At 38.4% G+C, this 27,359-nt stretch overlaps 1 protein-coding gene and 1 long non-coding RNA gene across 3 annotated transcripts in view; both read right to left on the reverse strand.

Annotated features, from left to right (window-relative positions):
- LOC130607034 (uncharacterized) overlaps positions 1 to 10,967 on the reverse strand; it is a 151,865-nt gene extending 140,898 nt beyond the window's left edge. Inside the window, exon 1 of the long non-coding RNA XR_008974140.1 lies at positions 10,211 to 10,967. This is a non-coding gene — a long non-coding RNA (uncharacterized LOC130607034). The remainder of the gene's footprint in view (positions 1 to 10,210) is intronic.
- Positions 10,968 to 17,609: 6,642 nt separating this feature from the next.
- The window catches only part of LNPK (lunapark, ER junction formation factor), a 40,711-nt gene continuing 30,961 nt past the window's right edge, over positions 17,610 to 27,359 (reverse strand). For both annotated transcript variants that reach the window (XM_057423716.1, XM_057423715.1), the window contains exons 11-12: positions 25,975 to 26,145; positions 17,610 to 18,581 (exon numbers count right to left, since the gene is read on the reverse strand). In XM_057423716.1, the coding sequence (XP_057279699.1) occupies positions 18,385 to 18,581; positions 25,975 to 26,145 (368 nt within the window). In that variant the 3' untranslated portion in view covers positions 17,610 to 18,384. The remainder of the gene's footprint in view (positions 18,582 to 25,974; positions 26,146 to 27,359) is intronic.

The raw sequence follows: 27,359 nt of genomic DNA on the forward strand, positions 1-27,359 counted from the left end.
CATCACACTCCAGTCCAGCTAGGGCTGAATTACACTATCTGTGCCTGTACGTAGATGCTGATATCTTCTCCCTAAGGTCCCCTGCTCTGCCTCAGCATGGTCCCAGGAGAACTCAGCTGTTTTGGAGGGTCAAGCTCACACCCTTCAAGCCAGCACAGGGCAAGTTGCCCATACCAGGCTCTTCTTGGCCATTTCACAGAAACATCCCAATGCAAACACACATCATCTCCCCTGTGTGCCAGTAACCTTTATGTGAAGGTGTGCAAACCACAGGGATCCACCAGGCAGAAACCTACCCTTCCTACCCTTGCAGCTGTGCAGTGAAAATATCCAGACCTCCTTAACACATGTGCTCTTTGGAACTTCTCCACCTCATCTTCATATAAATAAACGTAGGAAATGGTTGGTTGCCAGTACCCTAATGAAAGTTAATGAGCCCTTGCCCAGCTCTGCAGCACAGGTAGGACAGCTGTCCTCTGCCACAAGGACAGCATTAAAGCCACTCTTCAGGAGATGGAGGCTGTTTCTGGAGTCCTGGACAGGTTTTCATGCCCAGGAAGGCTTTAGGGCTTCCACAGGTGTATTTCCCTCCCTTTTGCTCCATGTGAAACCTATCGGGGTAGCACATGGGTTGGAGAGGGACACTACGAATATTCCAGTAAGAGGGAAAAAAAAAAATGTAGCCATGGAGTAGTAGTCATGTTTCACATTATCATCATTCTAAAGTCCAGCCAAAATATTTCCCTTTTATAAGGCTAAATGTCTCTTGACTCCCATTGAACCCCCAGTATAAATATCCTCTCTGCACCATGTACATCTATGTAAGATGCTGTAGAGAGGATATAAGCTGTATAAAACCTTGATAGAACAAAATAAAATGTGCACCAATGTGCATCTGATAGATGCAGCAATTGATTTGTGGATTAGGTTTTTATTTTCAGCCCATTGAAAAGAAATAATGTATGGAGGCAATCTAGTACTAAGCATTTTAGAAAATCTATTTGAGATCATTTCAGCAGAAGCTCTGGCAGTTTGTCATAAGAGGGGAGGAGAGCAAAGGATAATTGTCTGCAGTCTAGTAAAACACAGAATAACTGCCATCACACTTGAGTGAGCTTATAGCCAGCCTGTCCCAGGGCCTCTAGAAGATAGAGCAGTTAATGTTCCCTTTTATTTCAGAGGTTATGTCACTTGTATCACAGATTTATACCATGATACAGCAATTTCATCCAAACAGATGGATAATGATGTCAAAGGCAGAAACCCTGTTTTTATTGAGTTTTGCAAAGATTGCTCAGATAGCTGCTTCAATTGAAAAGCCCCAGCAGTACTTCAGCTCTTAATCTTTGTAATCTCAGTGGTATTAAATTTCATCATTTTTGTTTGAAGGAGGAAAATTCTGCAGTAATGGCTTCCTAATAGGAAACACAGAGGATACAAAGCTGAGGGCTCTCCATGCAGTTGTTCCATAAGCACTGCTGATTTATAGGGCTGTTTATGACAGAAAGGAAAATTATCTTCTGCGGGTATAAATCAGGTAAAGAGTAGGAAATTGAACTTAGATATCATCTTGTCAGATGCTTAATGTTCTTCCTCCTGTCACTTTGGATAGGCCCAATTTGTAGAATACTGCAGAGGTAAAAGAAGACAATTAACAGTGACAGTAAAGTAATAGATGAAGCCATAAAACCAACCTGCTGGTGCTAGATGCTATGTATGATTTTAAGATGAAGTAGTGCCAAAAGTATATATTAGCTCAAACCAACCATTTCCTGTGTTCAGCAATACCCACTGAGGCACTTGTTTGTCACTTTCATTGAGATCTACATACTACCCTTTACATATTAATGAACCTGTAACATCTCACCTTTCCTGAAAGTCAAAGGAGCTTCTCACCAGCTTGTTGTTTACTTATCAAAACCACATGGATTATTTGCTTAAAAAGCTCTCATTACTGCTATCGCATTACTGGCAGGCACACACGGGCTAGATGGAGACAGAAGCTACCTTCGTTTCCTGAAGGAGGAAACAATGGAGGACCGAATGTCATAGCCAGGCTTAAAGCGCTGCTAACCAGTCTGGGGAGTTATGGGGCTGGGTTTTTTGTTTGGGTTTTTTTTTAGAAATCCCAGTGTTTGGCTAAAAGAGAAACTAAAAAGGAAAAAAAAAAAAAAAAAGAAAAAGAGAAAGAACCCAAGGGCCAGCGGAAATGAACTCTGCATTCCATGGCAGGGGGAGGCTCACAAGGAGATATTTCTGGCTACAGCTATTTGCAGGACTGCACTAACAGGACACAAACTGAAGCATGGAGAACACTGAGTGCCTACACAGCTTTTTCTCTGTAAAACTCAAAGGTCATATTGTAGGACTTTAGTTAAAACAACCTAAATCTACAAAAATGGAAAATACAGAAGTATTTCATCTTTTAGAGTTTAGAAAGTATAGACAGCTAGACTTGTGTGTAGCAGAGATACTGGAGCCAGATAAAATCCAGAATAAACACCAAGCATCTAGCTGAAGGTCCAGTACCTCTAGGGAAGGGGAAAAGGCTAAACTATGAGAAGTATTTGAAGTTGGAGCAGGTATAACATTCATAAAATACTTTGTGAGAAACAATCATGTTCAGGATTAAATCAGAGATACTCAAAAATGCCTTCTCACAGCCTTCTTCCCAACACAAACCCACACTGACTTTCTGCAATAGGAACTGCAACTGGAGTTAAATTGACAAAAAAAAACTGTAAAGTTTGATTAGAACAACAGAGAAGACAAGTGAAGTTGCTTCAGCGTAATGACTGTAACTGATCACACATGCTCAGGTTTTTTCCCTTGTTTTAGGACTTACATTTCCTAGTACACACTGTATTGTTCTCCTCTGTAGCTGATCAACTCTACTGTAGTTGATTCCACTCCCAACGCATTCGTTACTCAAGTTTGAGGTGAGCAAATGAATTTATTCCGGCCCTCTTGCTGTCTAAGCCCAGGCCAAGGGAAAGCTAAAGGAACAAGCCTTCGGAGTTAAACGAAAGGACACTCACTCAGCAGCAGGCTTAGTCAGTTGCTCCTGAAAAGCTGAGGACCCCAGATGGCAGGGGGTGGACAGCCTCTGCTGCCAACAGAACACAACTGTTGTGTGACAGAAAAATCTGCCTGTGTCCTTGCAGCTCCCAGCTGTCTGCTCTTAAGAGCAGACTAAAGACAGCTCCTGCTATTTCAAAGCACTATTTATAAGTACTCATGCAAAGTAGTGCAAAAAGCAAAGGCATGATAGCCTGGCCAAGCATCAGGAGTCAAAACTAGCAGCCTTCCTCTTGGAGATTTGCATTTCATGCTATTGAGGCAACACTACCAGCAGTAGCTGCTGTTGGTAGCCCACAGCTTCCCTAGATGGGCTCCAACTTGCGTTGGAGGCATTGGACGGCTCTATGGTGCATAGAGGCCCAAGTCTGGCACACCATCAACTTTGCAGTTAACAGCCTTCAGATATTTTCTTTCCCATTTTTGTTTAAATGTTCCAACATAAAGCAGTAATTTAGTTACGGGAAGTGCAAAACAAGAGCCAAGCCCTGCATTTTCCCACTGCAACATAAGCAAGAAACTTATCTTTGTCCAATGCAAATGCTTTCTCACACCAGAAAAGCCACCAAAAATACCATTTAATTGTTGAAATATGAGAGCTTCTTCCTTCGGTAACTGCATTTCCCAGAGCTTCCTGGGATTTCTTGGCGAAGATACTGTCTGCAGTAACTTTTACACAGATTATATTTTTCTCTCCTAATAGAAGTTTGCCAGATGACTTGAAAGCATGGGCAGCAACCAACCTTTTCCAGTCAGATGCTGTCTCTGTATATAACTGCTTGAGAGTATCTGAATTAATTCAAAACTGCCTGCATATGGCAGGGATGGGGTTAACTTTTTCATAGCAGCCCCTCTGGTGTTGTGTTTTGGATTTTTGGCTAAAACAGCATTGATAATACAGCAACATTCTGGCTGTTGCTGAAGTGTGCTTGCCCGGCCTCAAGGCTTTCTCTTTCCCACTCTGCTCCCCAGTGAGTAGGATAAGGGTGAGCAAGAGTAAGTCTTCTGGAAGATTTAATTACTTTTGACAGATTACTAGCAAATGGGACCACCAAAAACCTTTGCAGATTCTCCACTGCCACCCAGCTCTTTAACTGTTTGTAGTTCCTCTCCCTGTTACTTGAGCCACTAAGGAGATCTGGGATTAAGTATAGGTCAGACTGTACGTAAGAGTTTATAAATATTATTGATAGACACTTCAATAAATTAATCAAGTCTTAGTAGTGGTTTTGGCTACAGAGTTGATGACTGCTATTGCTTATAAGAATGCATATCACCTTTCTAGTATAATTTATCTTATAGATATTTTATTAACTCTTTAATAATCATAACTGGAAGTTGACTGTCAAGTACAGCCAAGCTCCTGCCTGTGACAGAAGTGACAGGAGTTTAGATTGGATATAAGGAGGAAGTTCTTTACCATGAGGGTGGTGAGGCACTGGAATGGGTTGCCCAAGGAAGTTGTGAATGCTCCATCCCTGGCAGTGCTCGAGGCCAGGCTGGACAGATCCTTGGGTGACATGGTTTAGTGTGAGGTGTCCCTGCCCATGGCAGAGGGGCTGGAACTAGATGATCTTAAGGTCCTTTCCAACCCTAGCTATTCTGTGATTCTGTGATTCTATGACATGTTCTGCAACAGTTAGCTCAAATCCCAGAGGGCAGCTTACCACAGAATGAAGTGCTTCCAGGAGAAGAACCACATACCTCTATATTCACCATGTTCCATCTACCCACGTGGAAGTAGCCCAAAGACTATGGGGGGCAGGGGAGAGGTTTGGTGCCTGCTTCTTTTCCTGTTACACACACACTATCTTTCTATTCAGCGAAAGCATATTTGTTCAATTAAGTTTTCTGGAAACACTCCTTGGAACTCCAGTAAGTAACAGCTAAAAAAATCATTTACTTGCAGTCGTAGCCTACTTTCAGCATAAGAGACAGCAAGAAAACAACTGAAAGTGCCTTTTCTCCCTAAGATCTCCTGCCCTCCCTTCCACGGAAAATGACACCTATTGTCCATGGCCAAGGAACTTTCAACTAAACATTACAGAAACACCATTAACTGTTTCATCAAAAATGCTAAGCAAGTAGTTCAGTTCATAAGTACTTGGACAAATACCACATAAGAACAAGATTTGTGAGGAAATAAATGATGCAATAAAGTCAGGTTCAATAAAATCATGGTGATTTCCCCTCATGGCTATACTTAATGACAAGGACATTATGATATGAAAAATTACTGGTGGACAAATCATGACATACTGAAGCACTCAAGCCTTTTGCCAAAGAGATACCTGAAATGAATCTTGGGTGGATTAGTAACGCTTGAAGTTTTAGGACTTAATATTACCATGTTCATTCCTTCTTATATTTGCTTATATACAGAAGTATGTGTTCTGATTATTCAGTGTCATGTTCTCAGTTGTCAGCACCACCATTATATACAACAGTGAACACATACAACCATAATACATAAAATAACCTATCTAGAATTCTAGCCCTGATCCTGATGAAAGCTCCCCACCCAAGACTATTTTCACTGAACTAACAGAGATCCGCTCACATGCTGTAAGACTGGTAAAACCCCTTTTTTGTTCAGGTATTAAAATAAAACATAGGGTAATATTCCAGTGTTGTATAAGCGCAGAGGTAAGAGTTTATTCAATTATTATTTTTGTAAAGGCTGAAAAACAAAAACAAATCCCTTTTCATTGGTCACTCTTGAACACATACATATTTAGAACATAGGTATATCTTGTACTCTGTGGATGAGTACATCTTAGATATAGTATTCACCTTAGAGTACCTCTGAGATGGAGTCTACTGATTGAGAATCCTTACAAAAACATTACTAAAATTGGTTTAATACAACCCTGTGGAGAACAGAAGCCTGAACCATAACAAGAGAGCCTTGAAGATACACATGCATCAAACGCAGCTGAAAACCCACTCCCTCAACAAGCAATGTTTTGGGAGATGTACAGAAACACACTTCCTTGGCTAGTCTTAAGCAACAGTGCATCTGTAGAGCCATGACATCAGATTTCTTAACCCAGCTGCCCAGGGAATCTTTTTCCATCTGCATCCTTACACTGAAGAGTGTGCCTCGGTAAACCACAACATTCATCCTCAGTGTGCCAGGCTTTGGCAGAACCTGCAGAAAGCAACAGCCAGGCAACACACATACTTTATACAACCTGACCACAGGCGCATCACCCATGGAAGGTTCTTATGACCCTCAAGCTTAGTTTTCAGTGGGACACTAGTGGTTCAAGGCTTTATCCCAAAGGGTAGCTGGACGCCCCCATGTCAATGTGAGTGGGGCATTCAACTACTGAATGCTTTATAAACATGTCTGTGTTTAACAATTGAGCTTTTTGATATTTGATAATTTTATCAAGCTACCTACTGAGCCCAGGAGCAAAGATAATGGAGAATCAGCATCAGTTTCTTTGAGGGAAGGCAAAAAGAAAGCAAGATTTATTCTTGTACATTTGTTATAAATATTTTGGGGAGTTATACAACTTTAGTTTTGCAAAGCAATTTTCTGAACTTTCACTGACAAACAAATCTGATGTGAAAAATCTTACATCAGCAGGGTTGGTTTGCAGATGTTATTTGCACCATTTATTTATCAAAAATAACTAGAAAATGTTTTTAAAACATCATTCCAGACCTTACAAATAGGAATGTGACACGGGCTGTCTGTTTTACTTATACTGTTTTACTGCTTCATATTCTGAGCAAACAGAGAAGCTATTTTCCCCAGGGGTTCAGGAGGGCATACTATTTCATTTCTTCAGAAAATTGTTTCTCTGGATTTCAATCTTTTTAGCTAGATATGACAAAATATAATATCAAGAACACTTATGCTTTTTATCAGCTCTATTTTCAAAGCATAAATAATAGATCAGTATATATTTAAGTCAGGTGACCAAGCCTTATTTCAGAAATCAAATAAGGATCTTGCAATTTTTAAATGATGCTGTACATTTTCACTACAGTATCATTATGCCCTTAAAATGCTTTCAAAAGACCAATTGATAAGCATGGAATGATTCTGAAGATATTTCACTAGTGTTAATAATACCTCACTCAGGTGGCATTCAATTTTCTGAATCCTTGGGTTAATGAGGCAAATAAATCAAAATTAAATTGGCCTTGGGAAAAAAAAAAAAAAAAAATCAAACAAAATTGCATCTATCACATTACACATTCTGAGACTCTTTCAGTACTGCTCACAATGGCTAACAATATTCCAGCTCTCAGACTCATTACACTTACTCATAATGCACTCTAAGATTTTAAAATCAAATAGATCAGACTTCATGACTAGATGAAGACAACAACTTATTAGAATATATCAGTATTTACATAAAGTTGCACACAGTCTTAGTCGGGTACTTCCCAGTAAGTATCCCTAAATTTCAGCTACCCATCATTTTTTCAATGATCCAACAAACCCCTTCCAGGAGGATTTCACCACAGCAAACCAGCAAAGTTTTAAGATAAGCCTTAAGAAGAAAATACATTCTGCAGCCAGGCCATCATTCACCATCTCTTTAAAAAAGCCCCAGCAAGGTAGAGATGCAGCCAAATAGCTGAAACAAACACTTGAAATGAATACTTCTAGTCATATTGCTGCAGTAGTGGGGAAGAAATATTACCTTCACCCCCTTCTTTAAAGTATGAGAGAAAGGAAACGTTCTCCAAATATTATAAAAGGGAGTCTACTGTTGGGGAATACCAGTGTTATCAGCTCTTTAAAAAATGGTTAATAATGTACAACACAGAGAACACAGATGCTGCATCTGTTACCAGAAGTAATAAATTCAGCACGAACAAATGATCTTCAACACTGACATGCAATGACACAGCAGTGCCATTGTTTCGCTGTTGTTACTTGTAGCACTTCTCTACCCATGGAGTCACCTGCCTTCACAAGGGCATCCTTTCACCATAAGGAACTTCCTACAGACATGGAGCCCAGTTGAAGAACTCTTACATTGAGCTGTCGTAACCACCTTCATCTGATAAGTCAGCAGCAGAGACTCAAGATTCCATATACATGCCATTTATATGTTTTAATGGAAAATACTGCACAAAAGTAGGTTGTGTATTTTTCCCAAAATAAGTTAGTATTGCTAGCGTTTAAAATTTAATGAAAGTATGCAAAAAAGCTTGAGGTGGGTTTTTATTATTTCAAAAGAGTTAAGGGCCCAAGTGCCCTTATGGCACAGGTTAAAAGCAGCAAGAAACATCACAGAAACATGCTCGTGCAATTTCCCTGGCAACACCTTCCTTGTGGCTTTGCAAAATAGTTTTTATAGCCAAGAGCTTGATTAGGAGTAATTTATTGTGATGCTCTATGCTTTTCCTCACAGAAAACAAACTCCACCAGAGATAGTCAAGAATTTTCTGTCCCTAGTGAAAAGAAAATCTGTTAGGGACCCCTCCATGGAACTTGAACTAGAAAAGGTTTTAGGTTTATTATCAATATATAACTAGTGTGTATGTACAACAAGCATGCAATCTCCATAGCCAGGAGTTCGAAAGTACTTGCCCTTCTGCTCACAGCAGATTTGGAAGAGATGGGCTCCGCTCAGTCTCTATCCCCCACCAGCCACTTGGATCAGCTGCATCCTGTGCTTGGGTCCCACTACAGCCAAACAGTACTGGGGACTAGGGGTTCAGATTTTTGACAGCTTAAAGAAAACCGTTCCAAAAGGTGTTGATTTCACCTCAATATAGAACAAAATAAGCATTTTCCCAGCTCCTGAATTGAAGTTCAGTGCCTAACTCCAACACACCAACACTGTTCAGTGCTCGGCTGCTGAGGAAGCAGATGTTTCAGAGGAACAAGAAGTTCTACTTCACATTATTCCTTTGAGGTTTGGTCATGACAGACAGCATTGACAGAAAGTCACCATTCAATGGTTATTCAATTGCTTGCTCAGAATGACGCAGTAATTTTATTCTGATTTTTAGTCCACAGAACAGAAGCTGCAACTGCTATCAGTCCCCTCAAGGCTTTATGCTCTTTGGCAAGGAGTATTGATTTGTACTTTTATAGTGCCTCCCAGGCAGTGGTTGTGCACTATCATTATCCAAATAATTTATAAAAACAGGTGAGAAAGAGGACTTGGAAACTCAATCAAATGTATCTTGATCTGCTCAGGGAAAAGATGAAACATTACTGGAGCAGCTAAAACAATCTTTTAAATCAACGTGTGGTGCAGGTCCCAGATGTTCTCATGTGTTCTGAAAGGCATTTAAAAGCATGTAAACTCGCATTATCATCACACACGTAAACAACTCTTACAAGTATTATCACAGGAGCAACATGAACACAGAGACATGTCCACTGCCTGCAGGATCAGGTTTCAGCCATAAATCAGATTATGAAACTTAGATTACATTAGAACACAACAAAAAGGGTTAAAGAAACTCTCCCAGAAAAAAGTATTGCGAAATAAGCCACTGGCACAGGACTCCTTTCTATCACTGAACCAACGTTAATTTAAAAGCCAAGATTCATTTGAAAACATTTACCTGTAAATCAAAAGGTCCCCAAAGATTAATTTCTGCATTTACACTATTTGCAAATTATATTTAACTTAGAGGCATCCTTTTTTTCCCTGAAATAATTGCTTACAAGATGAGAGCTAAAACACAATCTCAAGTGTAGTGGAGGTAATTGCTGCACTTACTGCTCGTGTCATGTTGATGTATTACTATGTATCAAAGGTCACAGTTCTGTACTCATACATTATCAAATTTGAAAGAGCAATATTCGATTCTGACCAACCTTTAAACTGCACAGAATGTGTGTGAAAATGGATGTGGGACTAACCTGGGTTTTAAAAAAAATGAACCCGTGTTTCGGAAGCCGAGGGGTCAATCAAGCCAGACTGACGGGGTTAGGTGTCACTTCTGTGCGTCTAATACCCTCTTAGATTATCAATGAGGTGCAGTACACCGATCACAAGCTAAAACAGCTGTACTAATGAAAATGAAACAGTCTGAAAAAATTAGGTGATACAGGCCTGTGACACAGGGCAGTACCTTGTGGACAATAATGCAGGAATAAGGACATAAATCACCATTTAGATACAATAAAACCTGTAATACCCACCCTGAAGTGTCTACGGAATTGCAGGCCAAAGTCAGCATCTCCACAACTCCACGGTCCCCTCTGAAGTTGCCACACTTTTTTTTTCTACTGAGTCAATGCAGGTTTTCCATGCCTTTACTTCACTGCACACACACAATTTTGCAGTCATATGCCAGCCTGACCTTTGAGGGTGGGTAGCTGGCTGTTCATGCCAGGAGTTCTCACAATTGGTTGTAGCACAGATAAATGAGTCTTATCAGAACCTACTCAACCTTGAGCAATTTTATTCTCCTACATATGCTAGTCCAGCTGGGGAGGGCAGAGGCTGCACTGAAGAAGCTGGGACACCCTTATCCTTGCTTTGGTAACATGAGGTCCTTTACAAAAAAAGGATATATCAAGTCCAAGTTGACTGAGTACAGCCAGCACCTAATGAACTACTAAACAGAATTACTGCCTTAAAACCATAAATCATTACCACGTGAAGAGCAACATGACTTTTACCCCGGCCATCATCATAATCCAGATCACACAAATATTCAATAGCTTTTTCAGGAGCAGGTTTTTCCTCAAGAAGTTACATACACAGCAAAGGAACCATATATTCAAACAGCAAACTACATGCTTTAATTTCACACTCTTAAATTAGGTTCCTCTGGTTAAAATACTAGATTTCAAAAGGGGAGCACGAGTTTAAATATTTTCTCAATTACAAGCAGGAAAGCTAAGACAGACATTTAATAAAGTCTATTAGACCCTGAGAATTCACACTAACGTCTTTGCCATTGATCTTAGAGTTCCGGCTGCAGGTGATGCAACTACTGGTCAAGGCCACAGCTAGGATGAAAATGATACTTCTGATTGGAGATACTATTTATAGTACATAAACACACATACCCTTTACTAATGCAACAAAACAAGGCTATTACAATAAGAACTTAAACAATAAATATACAGGATCTGCTGTTTAAATAAAAGCTCATTATGCAAAAAAAAATACAAATTCAAACATTCCTTAATAAATACTAACTTTCACACTTATTCTAAAGCATCATAGTTCTCTTAAAATGAATTTTCTTGCTGGTTTTACAAAACATTTTTCAAATTAAGTTTCATCAACTGAATAGAACTCCTTGAAGCGATGCAAGGAATTAGAAGACAGATCATTTCAGGAGAGCTGGAAGGTCTTTGTTGCTTGAGTTTTCTACAAATCCAGCATCTCTATTTTCATTGAGGCAGCAAAACAGAGAGAAAGAATTATTTCAATATAAGTTACAAATTTAGAGATTATTTCGAATTTACAAATCGAACACCCGAAATTGCCAAATCTCCAGTATCTGCACCCCTTGTTTTCTCCTGTATCTGATTACTTCAGGATTTTGCTGCATGTATTTCTCTCTAGCACTTGCAATTTCTCTTTTACAAATTATTTTTGTCACACAATAAAGGAAAATACATGATTTCACAGTGGCAAAGGCTTATGAAGCCCTCCTGAAAAACATTACTGAGAATCCTAGCAGTACAATGCTAGGATTTGCATAGAGGCAGTTCTGAAGTAGGTTTATTCCCAGTGACTGCAGTGAAAAATAACTAATATTACGAGAATCAGTCAGGACCCTCCCTTCCATGCAAAAATTAAGCCATGATCAAACTGATTTTGTGCAGCCTTGAAAGGATTATGATTCAGTGCTTTAGATTTTGCACCGTGGCCAAGTTAGATCATCTATCAAGAATCTTAGAAGTTTCCTTTAATCTCAAAACCCCATGGTTTGGAAGCAAATTATTGTGTAATCAATACATTTCATTTTAAAACCCTTCTCTCTATCCTGCCTATCATACACCGCTCTAGGTCTTATTCTTGCAGCAAAAAGATTGAATGTGACCTGACAAGACTCCAGAGAGGTTCACAAATCAAAGGCAATGGTGAAAAGAAGTCAAATTCCTCAAGACTCACAATGTTAAGGGACAACTCAATTTTTAATATTTTTTTTTTAGTGCCGGAAGGTAGCAGTTCCTATTGTTAGATGCTATCATAACCTATTATATTTGTTGCATAAAAGCCAATTGCTAAAAAATTCCCACCTACTCGGGATGCCATTCTTTTCCTCCAAACAGCCAGAATCCAGAGCATGAAGTACGATTAATTTCAGACTCCAACATAAAATCTCAAGTGTAACACACTTCAGATGGAAGTTACAGTTTGTCCTCTGACAGAAGCTTTGGTGCATTACTACACACCAAGACCTGGAAGCCAACAGCCGTATGCCGATCAGCCCCTAGGAACAGTAGCATTAGAAGCATGAATTGTAATTCCTCACCTTCATCTCCCTTCACAAACTTGAGACCTGTGAACTCTGCCTAAAGCCCACACGCTGGAAGAGAGGAGCACTGCCACAGATCAGTAATTAACAGTTTCAAAAACACTTCCCTTTCAGTGCATCAAATCTTTGATAATCACCAAAAATCTCTTATGAACTATCACACAGATCCAGTCATTTAATGCATTCTTAAGCAAAAACAGGAAAGACACACACTACTAGAAAGAATACACTGTTCAGAGCTATCATCTATTGCCCCCTCATTCTCAAACTCCTCTTTAAAACTAATCATACCTACAAGGCTGTTGGTTCAACTTACTAGGACCTTTCAAGCGGCCAGTTTATTTATGGGAAACTTACTTTCCTCCTACTGTTTATGCACTTGATGTATTTGTAGCCTTTTGTAAAATTAATTTGTATTACGGATGCATTTTCTATGGTCTCCTATACACTACAAATATATATGTGAGACTTCAGAGGCTCACTACATCAGAAATCCATACAGGTTTGCATTCATTAATCATTAAGGTAATTGAAACATGCAATGCTGAGATCTGAGGCACAAACTTTTAACCATGTGACTGTACAGGAAAAAAAAACTTAGAGATATTAAGCAAAAAAAACAATCCACAAGACATGGAAGGAAATGAGGAACTAAAAATTCTGCTTGAGAACACTCAGCGAACTGCTCAAATGATTATTTGCCAAAGATGCAAACTGAATCTTCAACATTGCTGTTCTAGTGAAACATTCACAGAAAGGCAACCCCTTGCCCCGCAGGCAGTCTTCCTCATTGCAGAGGACCTAACAAAACCTCACTCCAGAAGCATCTTATTTAGAACTTTCTTTACATCCATCCTCTTCTACTGAACATATTCAGACTTCATGCAAATTAAGACTTCTGAAGTTTCTGATAGCAGACTTGACTATTGAATAAGTTTCCTGTTGCCTACTTGTCCATTACCACAGATCCACCAGTATACAAATATTGTTAACTTCAGAACCATACACCAGATGAGTATTTCTCCTAGCCTTTGCAGGTTAATAAGGTTATAAAAATAAATTACTGCTACAGTTTCACTAATTCTAAAAGTAGAAAAGAATTTCTAAGTTTTTATGTTTAAATAAAAAGGATAAAGACAACTTTGGTACCATCACCTCTACTAATAGCTAGACAACCTTAATCTACCAAGTTACTGTCTTCTGCTTATTCTGGAATTAATTCTAAAAAGCAAAGCTTCTCCAAGATGATTCATTTTCAACTGCATCCTTACTTTTGACATAAGAACAGGATATTAACCTGGGATATGTACTGCCACGTTCAGCTACACTTCTTGAAAAATCTTTCCAAGCCCTTCTCCTCTTTACCTCTTGAGACCTTGTTCTGGCAGACAAAACCACTCTTCCTCCCCTACCCATTTCACTCTGACATCCTTTTCATCTTTCCATTGGCTTCTACTCAGATACCACACGGGATTCAACCTTGTTCTTTCAAGGCAACCATACACACCCTTAGTTATATGATTCTGATAACCTCTAGACCAGTCCATTAATTGTCAGCTTCCACAACAGTTTGCCCTTCCCTGGATGTAGGCTGATCAGCTTGGCAACAAACCATCTTCATACCAAGATTCAACCAAATGACCTATTTCTGTCAAAATGTCCAAGGGTAATAAATTATGCTCTCCTTTAAAGTATCAGAATTTGAAGTAACATTCCCTCATTTCCATGTTCTGTAGGCTTCTTAGTAAAACTTAAAGTTTGACCATCTGACTCATTTCCATGTATTTTGAACTGGAACGCTATTGTGGCTTAACCCAGCTGGTAATTAAGTACCACACAGCCACCCACTCCCCTGCAGTAGGACAGAGGACATTCGAAGAAGATGGAAGCCATAGACTGAGTAATTGAAATAAATCTAAGTAAAATAATAGTAAGAGAGATGAACAAGAAACACCCAAAGTGATGCATAATACAATTGCTCACCACCCACAGACTGATAACCACTCTGTCCCCAAGCAGTGATCAGCCCTTTCTGGCCAACTCCCCCCAGTTTATATACTGAGCCTGATGGTTCTGTGGCATGGAATATTCCTTTGGATAGTTTGGGTCAGCTGTCCTGGCTGCGCTCCCTCCCAGCTTCTTATGCACCTCCTCACTGGTAAAGCATTAGAGCCCAAGAAGTCCTTGATCAAGCTAAGCCTACTACTTAGCAACATTATGCAACATGTTATCAGCATTGTTCTCCCACTAAACACAAAACACAGCACTGTACCAGCTACTAGGAAGAAAATTAACTCTATCAAACCAGGACAAACACTCGTTCGTCTTGTGTGGCAGATTTTACATAGCCCAGGTAATACCTCCCTAATATACAAGCTACTTTTGAATAAAATCTCCACAACTACTCATGATATTTCAGAAGCAATAAAAACATTGCCAACAAGCTTGCCAAGTTATTACTTTACTACCCCAATTTTGCTTCTCATTCAAACCACAAGAAGAAATGGGGCTTGTGTAACATCACTCAGAAGTGAGATTTTCACAAGAACAGGCTTTTAAGTACTCCTGAAAAAATTATGAATCAGAAGACAACAAAACATGGAACCATAGCATGTTATATATTTTCCCCCTACTTTCTTCCTTCTCATCTCTTCAGTCTACAATTGGTTTAAATGTAACTTGACAATTGCTGTACATTTTGCTCTACATACTCCTACTTCCAAGATTTTTGGTATTACAAAGACATGGCCAAGTGTGGCTACTGCTGTTCACTGACAGGTATTTTTAGATTTGAATCCAACTCCTGTGGACAGGCATCTTTTACTATTGCCACAGTTGCAGTAGACAGAAGCCAAGAAGCAACTGCTGTAGAAACAGAATACTCTTCTCACCTTCGTATCAGGACTGGAAGACACATACTTGGCAAGAGTAACACACAAATGCTTACTGTACACTGAGGCAAGCCCAGAGTCTATTATTACTCTCCTATCTCCCTGAGCCTGAAAATTCACACAGAGATTAATTAACCCTCTACCCTCATTTACTATAGCTACTCGAAAACCCTTAAAATTTATACAGTTAAAAATAGATATTTCTCTGCCAAAATCCCAGCACATCCTTAACATCTTTTTTCGAGCCTTCTGAAGCAATTAATGGGAACAACTGTTTGGACACTTTTTTCAGTATGAAAGTCTTTCATGAAAACTCTACCAGATGCTTTAATCTCACTTATTCTTCTCCTCCTCAAAAATTCTAGGTAGTCTTTGGTCTCATAAAGCTAGGGTTTCAGATTTTAGCAAGTATTTGTCTTCACATCAGGTTGACTATCTCTACTTGATCCTTCAGTGACATATTATACAAAGCACCAATCATTCCTATAGCAAGTTGCTAATGCCACATTTAAGAATGTTGGGAGAAATAACATCCCACCCCATACCAGATAATGACTCTCTCCTTTTTCAAAAAGGATTTGGATTCCCCACGACCTAAGAAGCAAACGCTTCCTTGATAAAAGTAGGAGATCTGAAAATAGACATCTTCCAGGGAAATGAAAAAAATTTAATATATAGCTCCAATACCAACAGGTTTTCTCAGTCAATTCAATAAATACGATATGCATTACAGCTCAGTGGTTACTTGCCATGGGAAGAACTAACATTCCTAATTACTCTACAAAAAGCCTCACATTAAGATTTATTTTTTTAAAAGGAAATAATAAATGGGCCTTCAAGTAATCTTAACTTCTGAAGCAACAGTAATACATGCATCAGTATGCCATGTGAGGGATCATAACATCAGATTTTACTTGGGTTTAGTGCTTATAACGTAACTACATCCAAAAATCTACTGTGCTGAATTACCAAAGTATTTTATGATTTTTTTTTCTCAAAAAAATTCAGCCTTTGAACAGGTAAAAAATGCACAGATTAACATCCGAAACTCTTACAAAATAATAAGCAAGCTTTGTCAACTTTCAAGCAAAATTATTTCTATTTTAAAGAAGATCTGGATTATAAAATACATTCTCTTAAAATATTAAACAATGCATTCCCCTATCACCATATGAGAAAAGTGTAAGGTACAAAGTAAGACATGTTTGGAAAAGGGACTGTTTTCTTTGTATTCCCAACTAAGTCACACAATGGTTTTACTAATTGTTTATACAATTATAGCCAAACACCTTCAGTACTCCTTTAATCACATGCCTACATTCTGTCTATTAAGATTACTAATTAATATGAATTGCAATTTAGTTAGTGAACCAGAAAACAAAAGTTCTCATTTATCTAAATACAGACCAAACTTGATTCTGACTGATGTAAGGGTTGAGCTTCAAAACTAACCCCAAAGTATCAGAAAATAAAGCATATATTTGGAAAAGAAAATTAATCACTGCTGTTCACGTAATAATTATGTCTCATATAAAGACGTGGATACTAAGGTCACGTTTACAAACATGTTTTTCTTGTAGAGGGCTTTCCAGCTACTAAGATTCAGCTGTCTCCTGCTTTTATACAGTAAAACACTTCATCTTGGGACCGAGACAATGGATTAAAAGTGTTTTTCAAATTTCCTCCTTCCCTCCATATAGCGAGGTACGCAGAGAACATCACACATAAAACTTGTATGAGAACTACTACTAACTCAACCAAGTTACACACGGTCAGCATTTATTCCTAAAAAACAGAAATTCTGATTTAGGTACTTCACCTCTGAGCACCAGAAAAATTCTCAACCTGGTTCCCAACTGTTATATTTAACAGGAAACATGTAAGAAGTCTCCTTAGCTTGAAAAGCGATATAATAAAAAAAACAAGTACAGTTTCACTAATCCAGCATCAACTACTCATCACTATGATAACAATAAATAGCATCAACAGGCTTCAGGCATAGTTCAGAAAGTCTTATGTCAAATGCACATGCACTTCCCCTATTGAGCAAGGACCTATTTCTATTTGATCAAAGTCACCTTTAGCTACATATAGACATGTTCCATTTAAGGTGCCATATTCCTTTTGAACTTCCACAAAGTAACTGTAGAATAGCTGCATACAGCAGAACAGAAATTCTCTTCAGTTTTAGGAATCACAAAGCAAGTATTGCTGCTAGATGTCTTTATTTTCTTTAACAAAATACACAAAGGCACAAAATTCACTTATATCTTGTCATTATTGTACAGGTATAAATAGTGCTTTGTATTCAAGTACAATCAAGTGCAGAGACTTTCTATATTTTATGTAAACACAAAACAGTTTTGTATGTATGTGCCTCCGGTTCATTTGCAATGCAAATAAAGGAGATGCCATTTATCTGAGTGCCATTTAACTGAATTCTGTGGAAAAGTTAGACAATGAATAACATTAACAACACTGTAATGACACTTCCATACGCTTAAGTCAAATGTCAGGTGACACTTTAGCTTGTAAACATCTGTGTGTTTAAAATGTACTCAATTCATTTTAAGAGGGAAGCATTAAAAAAAAAAATCTATCTTAATTTCACTAAACTGAACTTACTAGGTCAGCTGCTGCCAGTAATTGCTCTTTACACATGACAGCTGAAGAGATGGCAAATTATAGGTCACCCTTAGCAAAACTTATATTTTTAAGTTTTTTAATATGCAAACTGAATAATGGCTACTACTGTTAGACTTCAGCCAACTACACATTCTGTGTTAACTTATTTAAAGACACATGCTTTATTTACAATACCTATTTTTAGAAATAGCTTAATAGCTTTGACATACTGTGGCAGTTGAGGCAGTTTAAGCTCAAGCGAGACTTTTAAGTTGTACCATTAAAAAAAAGCTCACCTGAATAGCAACAACAGGCATGAACAAAGCTAAGAACTAGCTACAGAAGGCACTTGAGTACTTTATTCTGTTTTCATTAAAGGTTCTTCACTTTGTTCAGCTGAAATAGACTCTGAAATAGAGTCTTCAGTTGTTGAAATGTTCTCTGTTTCTTCTTTTTCAGCCTCTTCAGCTAACTTGTCATTAAGCTGCTCAGCACTTGGTGTTTTATCATCTGTCTCATTTGTCTCAACGATCTGGGCTGTGTCTTCTTCAGATTCTGTGGAAAGAAAAATGATGAAATTACCATTTCCAGAAATAAAGAGGTACCTAATATTCTCAAAAAGCAAATGAAAAAACATTTTGCAATCACACACAGGTCTTGACCAGCCATGCATAAAGTTCTCAACTGCTAAAACCCGTTTCATTTTTCTAACAAGAGGGTCACAGGTAAAACCTCTGAAATTTAAGAAAAAAGAAAATACTACAGAAAAGAGTTCAGATACTGCTATGAAAATATTATCTATTATTTCTACATGTTCCCCTTCAACAGAGTCTTTCTAAGCCTGTCCATTAATGTCAGACGACATAAATAAGAGGCGATGGTAAACTCAGCTTCTTTGTGCCTGGTAATGGAAGTTTTACCAACTGTATAGCATTTTCTGCAAGAGTTCAATCTGTACACAGAACCTAAACGTTTTATTTGGTGGAAACTATTTCAAACACAAAGAGCCAGATAACCAGAAAAAAAAAAATTATACAGGTCTCACCATTTCAAAACAGCCAAAATTATTGTGTATTCTAAGTCTTCCCACAGCAAGTGTAAGAAGGATACAAAGGAGTATCTTTACTCTCAACCTGAGAAGGGAGTTTCTTTGAAAATAGGCATATTTTTAAGATCAGTCAAAAATATTTATCATAAGTACTACTGCTATTGTAGTAAATTCCAGCTTCCCAACAGCATTTCCGTAATATATGAGAAATAAGTCAGTCACATTTTGAAGTAAGCATAAGCACTGAAAAACTGAACACCAGACATTGCACCAAATGACACACAGGTACTCTAGAATGATACTTTTGATGGTAGTTTATTTACTGATTAGTATTAGTCAATCCTATATACATCTTTAATGCATACTGTGAAGGCAGACAATTTACAAAATTAACGCAAAGTTAGAGCTCAAAAATTTTAACCTTATCAAATGTTTGTAATTTCATAGAACAGTTAGGGTTGAAAAGAACCTTAACATCATCTAGTTCCAAACCCCCTGCCATGGGCAGTGATGCCTTTCACTAGACCAGGTGAGGCTGATCAAAGCCCCGTCCAACCTGGCCTTGAACACTTCCAGGGACAGGGCATCTACAGCTTCTCTGGGCAACCCGTTCCAGTGTCTCACAATGAAGAGTTTCTTCCTCGTATCTAATCTAAATCTACCTTCTTTCAGTTTAAAGCCAATCTCCCTTGTCCTGTCACTACAGACCCTTGTAAAAAGTCCCTCTCCAGATTTCTCAGAAGCCCGAGAGCTAAACACAGATAGGGTATCACAAGAGCGGAGTAGAAGAGGAGAATCTTCTCCCTTGACCTGCTAGTCATGCTTCTTTTGATGCAACCCAGGATATGATTGGCTTTCTGTGCTCCAAGTGCACACTGCTGGGTCATATTGAGCTTCTTGCCAACCAGCACCCCCCCAGTCTTTCTCCTCAGGGCTGCTCTCAATCTATTCTCCACCCAGCCTGATTTTTGTGCTTGGGATTGCCTCAACCCCAGTGCAGGACCCTGCACTTGGCCTTGTTGAGCTTCATGAGCAGTTGTTCATATTTATCAAAACACGTTAAGTATCAGAAAGTAATAGGATCTATTCAAGCTGATATTCACAGAATTAAGGCAGGTTTGAAAGTTTTAAAACCATTGCTCTGGATTCCAGGATCACAACTGACAAGAGTACCTGCTGCACACCCTTGCCCAGCAGACCTGTACAACTGCCATCTGTCATGAAGAACTCAGGACCCTTCTTCACACAGAGCTCCATCTAGATAGTTCCAGGCTCCATCCCAGACTGCTCAGTGGAGCCCAGCTGCTCCATTTCTTCCTCTGACTTGATACTCCAACCTCAGCAACTTCGAGGCCAAGTTACCTCCCAGTTCAGCTTCCTTCGCTGCTTTCTCAATCACAGGCTGCTCAACACCTGCCCTGGTTTCTTGCTCCAAAACTTCTCTAGACTCATCTGTCATATGGTCAATCCCCCTATTTCTGCCCAAGCAAATTAACGTTCCCAGTTTCTTTCCCAAATATCCCACTCTCCCTTCCTCCTCTTCAATTTCCATCTTGACCTAATCCCAGTCTGTGCTCAATCTTTATCACTCAACTGTCAGCTTTCTGTCTCATCTCTGCATTTTTTCTTCAGCCTCAAATTCTATGAATAAGTTTGTGTCTTTTCCTGCTACAATCCCTCCACACTTGAGTTACATTCCTTCTTTACTGCTGCTGTTTAGGTTTGAGTCAAAGAAAGTACAGGATGTTAGGAAGAGACAAATCCATGCCCTCAACTCATTTTTAGCACAGCCCAACCATTACTTATTTTCAATGGTTCAGTCCTCAACTGACCAATGCTTAGCAATCTGCAGAAGTGACTCAGTCTGGTCGAGGTAAAGAGACTATTGATTCAGTCTGATCAGGAGGATGCTGATCATCCATATGTTTGAGGACAGCTCCAGAGATAATCAGCCACTAGCAGAAGCAAGCAGAAGCTTCTGAGGAAAAGGAGAAAAATCTGACTGAGTTCTAATTATCTATATTCAAAGGAACAGGAGGAAGACATTGATTCCATTTTTATATTCTACTAAAAAGTATGGAAATATTTTCTCTAAGAAAAAAAAAAGAAAAAAAGTCGAGTATTACAAGATTTTTTCCCTTCACCAGAAGGGTGAGGAAGCTCTCCAAAACATACAGTTAAAACAAACTTACAAGGAAAATTTTGGTCTAATAATCAGGTCTGATAAGTTATAAGGAAGTAAAGAGTATGTCCATTAAATAAGTAGTCAGGGCAATCATAGTAAGTGGTGCTACTAACTATAAATATGACCAACCTTCATTAAACTTAAATAGTGATTCCATTTTAAATACACCAATTCATGGAAAGCTTGCCTAAAGTCAAATTGATCACGATATTGCATAATTTAAGTTATTGTAACAGTAGCTAACAAGAGAAAGCTCTGACCATAAAACTACACTTAATCTATAATTAAACTGAAGAATGTAGCTACACATACATGATCTCAACAGCAAACAGCCCTACACAGATCTGAGGCAAATTTAAGAGCTGCATCAGTGCAACTTTAAAAAGCCTGCTCCTGGCTACAGCAGTTCCTTCTCCCTCCTCCTCCCCAATACTCCTGCTTAATGCTTAGTACTTAGAAAGCATATATAATTCACATTTTAAGAAGGCAGCTACCCCTTTTCTTGCTGCAGAGAATATTTCAGTGTGTAAGCAGTGAAATCACAATACTGCATCACTATTAAGTAAAATATGTCTTCTATGCAGGAACTTACAAAATATTGTGTAAAATAACTGCACTAAAATATAGCTACTTTACTTGTACTTTCAAGATCTTTGGGACAAGTTTTTTTCACTACTGCAACTCCCCATTAGAGCAGACTGACACAGTTCCATGTGTCTGAAATACCTTTAAGGAACATGTGTTTCACAGTAGTCTCTGTTCATGGCTTTGATATCACACAAAGCTGTTGTGAAGCCTTTGAAAAAGCAGCACAATAACAGCATAGCATTCATTCCCTGTATCCTTTACATCCTACGGAAAAAAAAAAAGGCAAACTATGTTGTTCAGCAAAAATGAGCTGTGGTAGACTGGAAATATAATGCATTTTTAAACCAAAAGAACTTGTAAACAAGTCATTAAACTCAGGATGAGCTGACCCATGCCTGCTTGAGAAATCACTGAATTCTAGCCACAGTAGCTGAACTAAGTAAAGAGCACAGCAGGCAGAAACTCACATCTTTGAAAAGCAACAATGGTTTACAAAAAATATAGCAGGCTCATGCTGTCCTATAAAAGCAGAGCATATTTGTTAAGAAGGCAAGCCAAACCTCTCGAACAGAAAATGCCTCCAGTCCAGTTTAACAAAAAACAATTAAAAAAAACACCACAAAACCACTACATTCAGACCATTCTGACGAGAACAAATACTCAAGCTTATTTGTTAGTCCTCTGTCCTCAACCAGTTTTATTCCTAGGTGAAGTTTCTGCCCCACCTATAACACTGCTCCACCTATAACACTTGCCCAAACCCAAGCCCTACTTTGGGTAGAACTCAAATAAGCACACACTTGAAGTGGCATTACTCTGCAGCATTACTGTGAATCCATCTGCTCAGCAACAAACCAAGAGTCTGCATTTGCCTTCTAAATGGAAGTCCTTACAAACATACTAGCAGTTGCTGTATTCCAAGAACCCTTAAAAGTAGCAGAGCATTAAATAATCATAAAATATTTCACTCAGATGGTCAAGGAACTACACAAAAATCTGGAGAAAACACAGGAAGCTGTCCATGAAGTGCTGACCACCGTGCTGAAATCTGAAGTTCAGAGGCAGCTAAAGATGACCTCTGAACACCAGCACCAGATATTCACCACAAAATACTGAAGCAATCAAGTTTTTTCAACCTTTGAAACACTGCTAAACGTTAAACCTGAATGAAGAATGCAGTGTACCAATACAGGCAAGACAAAATTAATCAAGAGGATAAGTGTGGTTCCTGTTGGCTTTTCCAGTATGATCCAAACATTAATACTTTTAAGAGAAGCGCATAAGAAAACTGACTAGTCTTTGGTGGGAAAAAAAAATTAAAAATCAAGATTGAGCCATTTAAGAAAAGGGTAAGAAGAGAACCAAAGTATATTGCTTCATTCTGGTATTAAAATTTCCTAAATTACTCTGCTGAATAAGGAAGCACAACAATTGTCCCAATAATCTGTATCAGACTGACATCTGACAATTCCGTATTTCTAGAGGATTCAAAGAAATCCAAGGTTCAGTGCCAACAGCACTCTCCATAACCATTCTTCAGATCTCTTATCCACAGGAGTTGCATATAATAACATGCTTGTCACGGCACGAGCACACAACTGAAAAAGAGATTCAGTTTGATGCTCTACTCATTAGTAGAAGTAGCTGACTGGTAAAAAAAATGTTTATAGCACTTCTGTATCACATTAGCTTGCAGTTTCTTTGAGCTATATAACTATGGTTTAAATGAGTTACAGATAAAAGCTGGATCTCCTGGTGTTGTCAACATTGCAGTGAAGTTGCTTTCCTGTTTTTAATGGTTATCTACATCTGTAAGTGAAGATATTGTCTATTCTTGCTATGACGGCAGTTGTATTACTGTAATGAACAAAAGCCTTCCCTGGAGCTATACCTCAATGGTAGCTTCATATCTTAAACTTACAATCAACGAATATGTTCGTTTATTAATCAAGCCTGACTCCATGTATGTTATGTTTCAAATCAGGGTTCTGATGGAAAAAGTGATTTACTGAAAACATTATTTTCTCATTCGTGAGAGATTACCTTGTGGCAAGTCACAAGCAGAAAATGCACAGTGACAAACTGATAGGGTATATATCTCGTACATCAAGACATTTCTCAGATATTACTTGCATAAAATGTTAACATATACTCCATTTCTGTTTGCTTAGTAATTATCAAGACAGAATTTTTTATATCACCATGGAAACAAATAAAAGACCAGATACTTAAACCAGATGAAACTAGAAGTCAGTAAACCAGGTATTCTTATGCCTCTTCCAAAAAAAATTTTGCCATACACTTCCTAGCAGGAAAAAAGAACTGGGAAACCAACCCCACAGTGGTTTGTCATTGTTTTTAAATAAAGCAGCACATTAATACAAGACCACACCAACAAAAAAAAAAAAAGTAATTTTCAGCATTAGAGGTAAATAAGTAAAATCACATTTATTGCAATAAAACCACCCTATTTTTACCCTGACATACTTGGTAAATCCTGCTTTCAAAAAAGGGGAAGTTATTTTGCAGAACTGTCACTCTTACATCTCAAATGCCTAACAAAAAAAAATATCACGCTAATTCTTAGGGCTTTACATTTTCGTAACACCTATAAACTGACTCAGCAGCTCAAACCCATTAAAGGCATAGTTTGATAAAGATTTCCTTCAATGATAACATCAGTTTAATTAGGACCATCCTCTCCCAAAACCTCTAAGAACTTGCAGTTACAGATAATACTCAGAAGCCCTCAAGGAAACCACCTCCAAGAGCTGCATATCCATCTTTAAAGGCTCCTGCACTTGATTCACACAGAGAAGAGTAAGAGTTTTTAAGACCCCAGTAACAAATAATGTCTTTTATATAAGAACCTTCTAACTTTACAAGTAGTCAAGAAGCTACTGGCCTACCCTCCACTCTCTGACAAGATAATTAGATTACTTGAGGGCAAAGATGTAATTTGCATCATCTTAGTTTCATGCATCTGATTTCAGTCTTACATCATGCTAGTAATAGTACTTTTAATGAAGAAAGAGTGCACTTATGGTGCAGGAAAATAAACCAGTCAAGTTTTCCCTGTAATGCACTCACATCAGACCACATCCAGAGATGGCTACAGTTAGATACGACTTCCCTATCAGTCTCATGCAGCCTTCTCATGCCACAAACTGAGGGGCAATGCCATTTTGTACTCTCTGTTAAAGATAATCAAGCAGAAACAGTCTTTCTGTTACACTCATGATAGTTTCCCACAGTCAGTGTGCTCCTAGGCCGAATCTCAGGGCTAACACTATTCGATAACTTGCCCCCATGATTCCTGTTTAACCTGATGTAAAATACCATCAAATACTCAACAGCACCTCTAACTGGAGTTTCCCTGGTTGGAAATTATAATTCTTAAGACTCCTTTAAAACATACTGCATCTTCCTGTTGGCTGTATACCAGATGCCTACTGTATCTGCAGACTATAAAACGTTTCAAAAGGAACTATGTTAAATTAAAATTGACAGTTTGTCTTTGAACTCCCTGAAATTAAACAAGGCAGTTTTACTAGATTTTCCTGCCCTGAGGAAAACAGCAAAAGGAACAAAGGCAGAAATTCCAACACACCTCAATCAAATGACCTGCTGAACACAGTGAAAGTTAACCACTTTGGTACATATTCCCTTTCTTAACTATTTCTGTAAACTACAGTGCTACTTTCCATCTGTTCATCAGTAACATTAGACAGAAAAATTTTGTTATGCTATGATTTGCTTGAGATTTATTGCCTAATATGAAGAAATTTCAGAGTACAAGACAGAAGACAATAGTATCAACAAGCTAAGCCAGAAGTAGGGACAAGAATTAAAAAAAAAAATACAAACTGCACCCACTATGAAGTCAGACCAAATGAAAGGACCAACAATCATTTGACCAACTGCCTGACCCAAAATTAAAACACGTTATTAAGGTCATTGTCCAAATGTTCACAGGCATAGGGCATGAACCAACTCACTAAGAGGCCTGTTTCAAGTACTTGAGTTCTTCAGTTACTTTTACAAAAAGCTCATCTAAACCAAGAGCTAGATGACAGGGAGGATTTCGTTAGATTTGAAGAGAAAAACTTCAGGAGATTTGCACATACCTTCTGTCTGTTGAGTCTCCTGGGGCTTTCTGTCTTTAGGTTCTAGAGGCTCAGTTTCAGATCGTGATTCTGTAGACTGCTTTCTTTCAAAACTGAAGTCTGGAAGTCGTGGAGCCTGAGGTCTAGTTTTCCTTGCAGGATTCAGGAAAAAGCAGTAGGCACACCTAAACGCTACACAAAAGCGCACCCAAAAAGTAGCATCACTAATTAATTTCACCTTTCACCTTCATTCCTATACTATATTCTAACTGAAATACTTAAGAGAATCAAATGAGTGACCATCAGTACCTGAGAGTACCTCCATAAAATTTACACAAGCATGTATATACAGTATCATTTTTAACTTCAGCATACATTTGCCTCTTAAAAACCTGCTTGCTTTCAACCCTGCTGCACTTACGAGTGATGCCCACCACTGTGAAAGATTTGGCCACAATGAACAAGATTCAGTACTACCAGATGTTCCCACAGGGTGCTCTTTTCTACAAAAGAATTAAGTTGGCAGATGGCTTCCCCCGCACCCTCAGATTCCACTTTCCTCACCCCTTGAATAAGTAGATGCTATGGATCCCGCAAGGTATGTCTCTGCTTTTTGAGGAGCATTCTGCTCAAATGATGCTTAATTAAGAAAAGGCAGTTTTATCCTGGAGAAGTACTGGATACCACTTAATAGTTAAATGTGTATTTCCTCCTTTCCCTCACCAGACAAGGAGGGGAAGCGGCAATTTCTTGCACAGTTGAATTGTGAACTCACTTGGAGATAAGAGGACATATAGACTAAATTTCTTTGGTTCCATAGGAAACATTTATCTTATTTTTACCATGCTGCATATTTACTCACAAAATTCATCAAAACTAAATGCTTATTAAGTTTAAAGAAAAAAAAAAAGGAGATTTATCTAAGTTTCCCTCATTTTTTAAGCATCAGGCTTACACTTGCGATGGAAAGGAAGCAAAATAAAACATCTGTGTTCAATAAAGAGCTGTGTCTGTCTTAAGTTATTGTCAGCCATAAATTCACATATAGCCCCCTAGGGCTTGTTCCTATTCCTTTTCCGATACCTCCCCAACATCTTCTTGCCAAAGCAAAATTTTGTTTAAGTTCTGGTAAAAGAGGCATACTTTAATGTCAGATAGTTTCTCGATATAAAACCCTTCTGAGAACCATTCATAGCCGGTAGCAATTCTCAGGGATGTATGGGAAGAGGCTTATTTCTACTGAATACTTTTCCACACATAAAATCCTTGGCCTGAAGGCTGTGATAAAAGTACTCCTCTAAGTCTTGAAGTGAATCTTAAGGTACAGAGTAATAAGTTAGCATACAACTGTCACTTCATATGGGAACATTTCAGTGTCAGTTAAGTACTTAACTGCAACCAGAATG

This window comes from Pezoporus wallicus, unplaced genomic scaffold, assembly GCF_028554395.1.
Source record: "Pezoporus wallicus isolate ANWC-B61680 ecotype Strahan unplaced genomic scaffold, APGP_CSIRO_Pwel_v1 contig_1181, whole genome shotgun sequence".
Classification (NCBI taxonomy): domain Eukaryota; kingdom Metazoa; phylum Chordata; class Aves; order Psittaciformes; family Psittacidae; genus Pezoporus; species Pezoporus wallicus.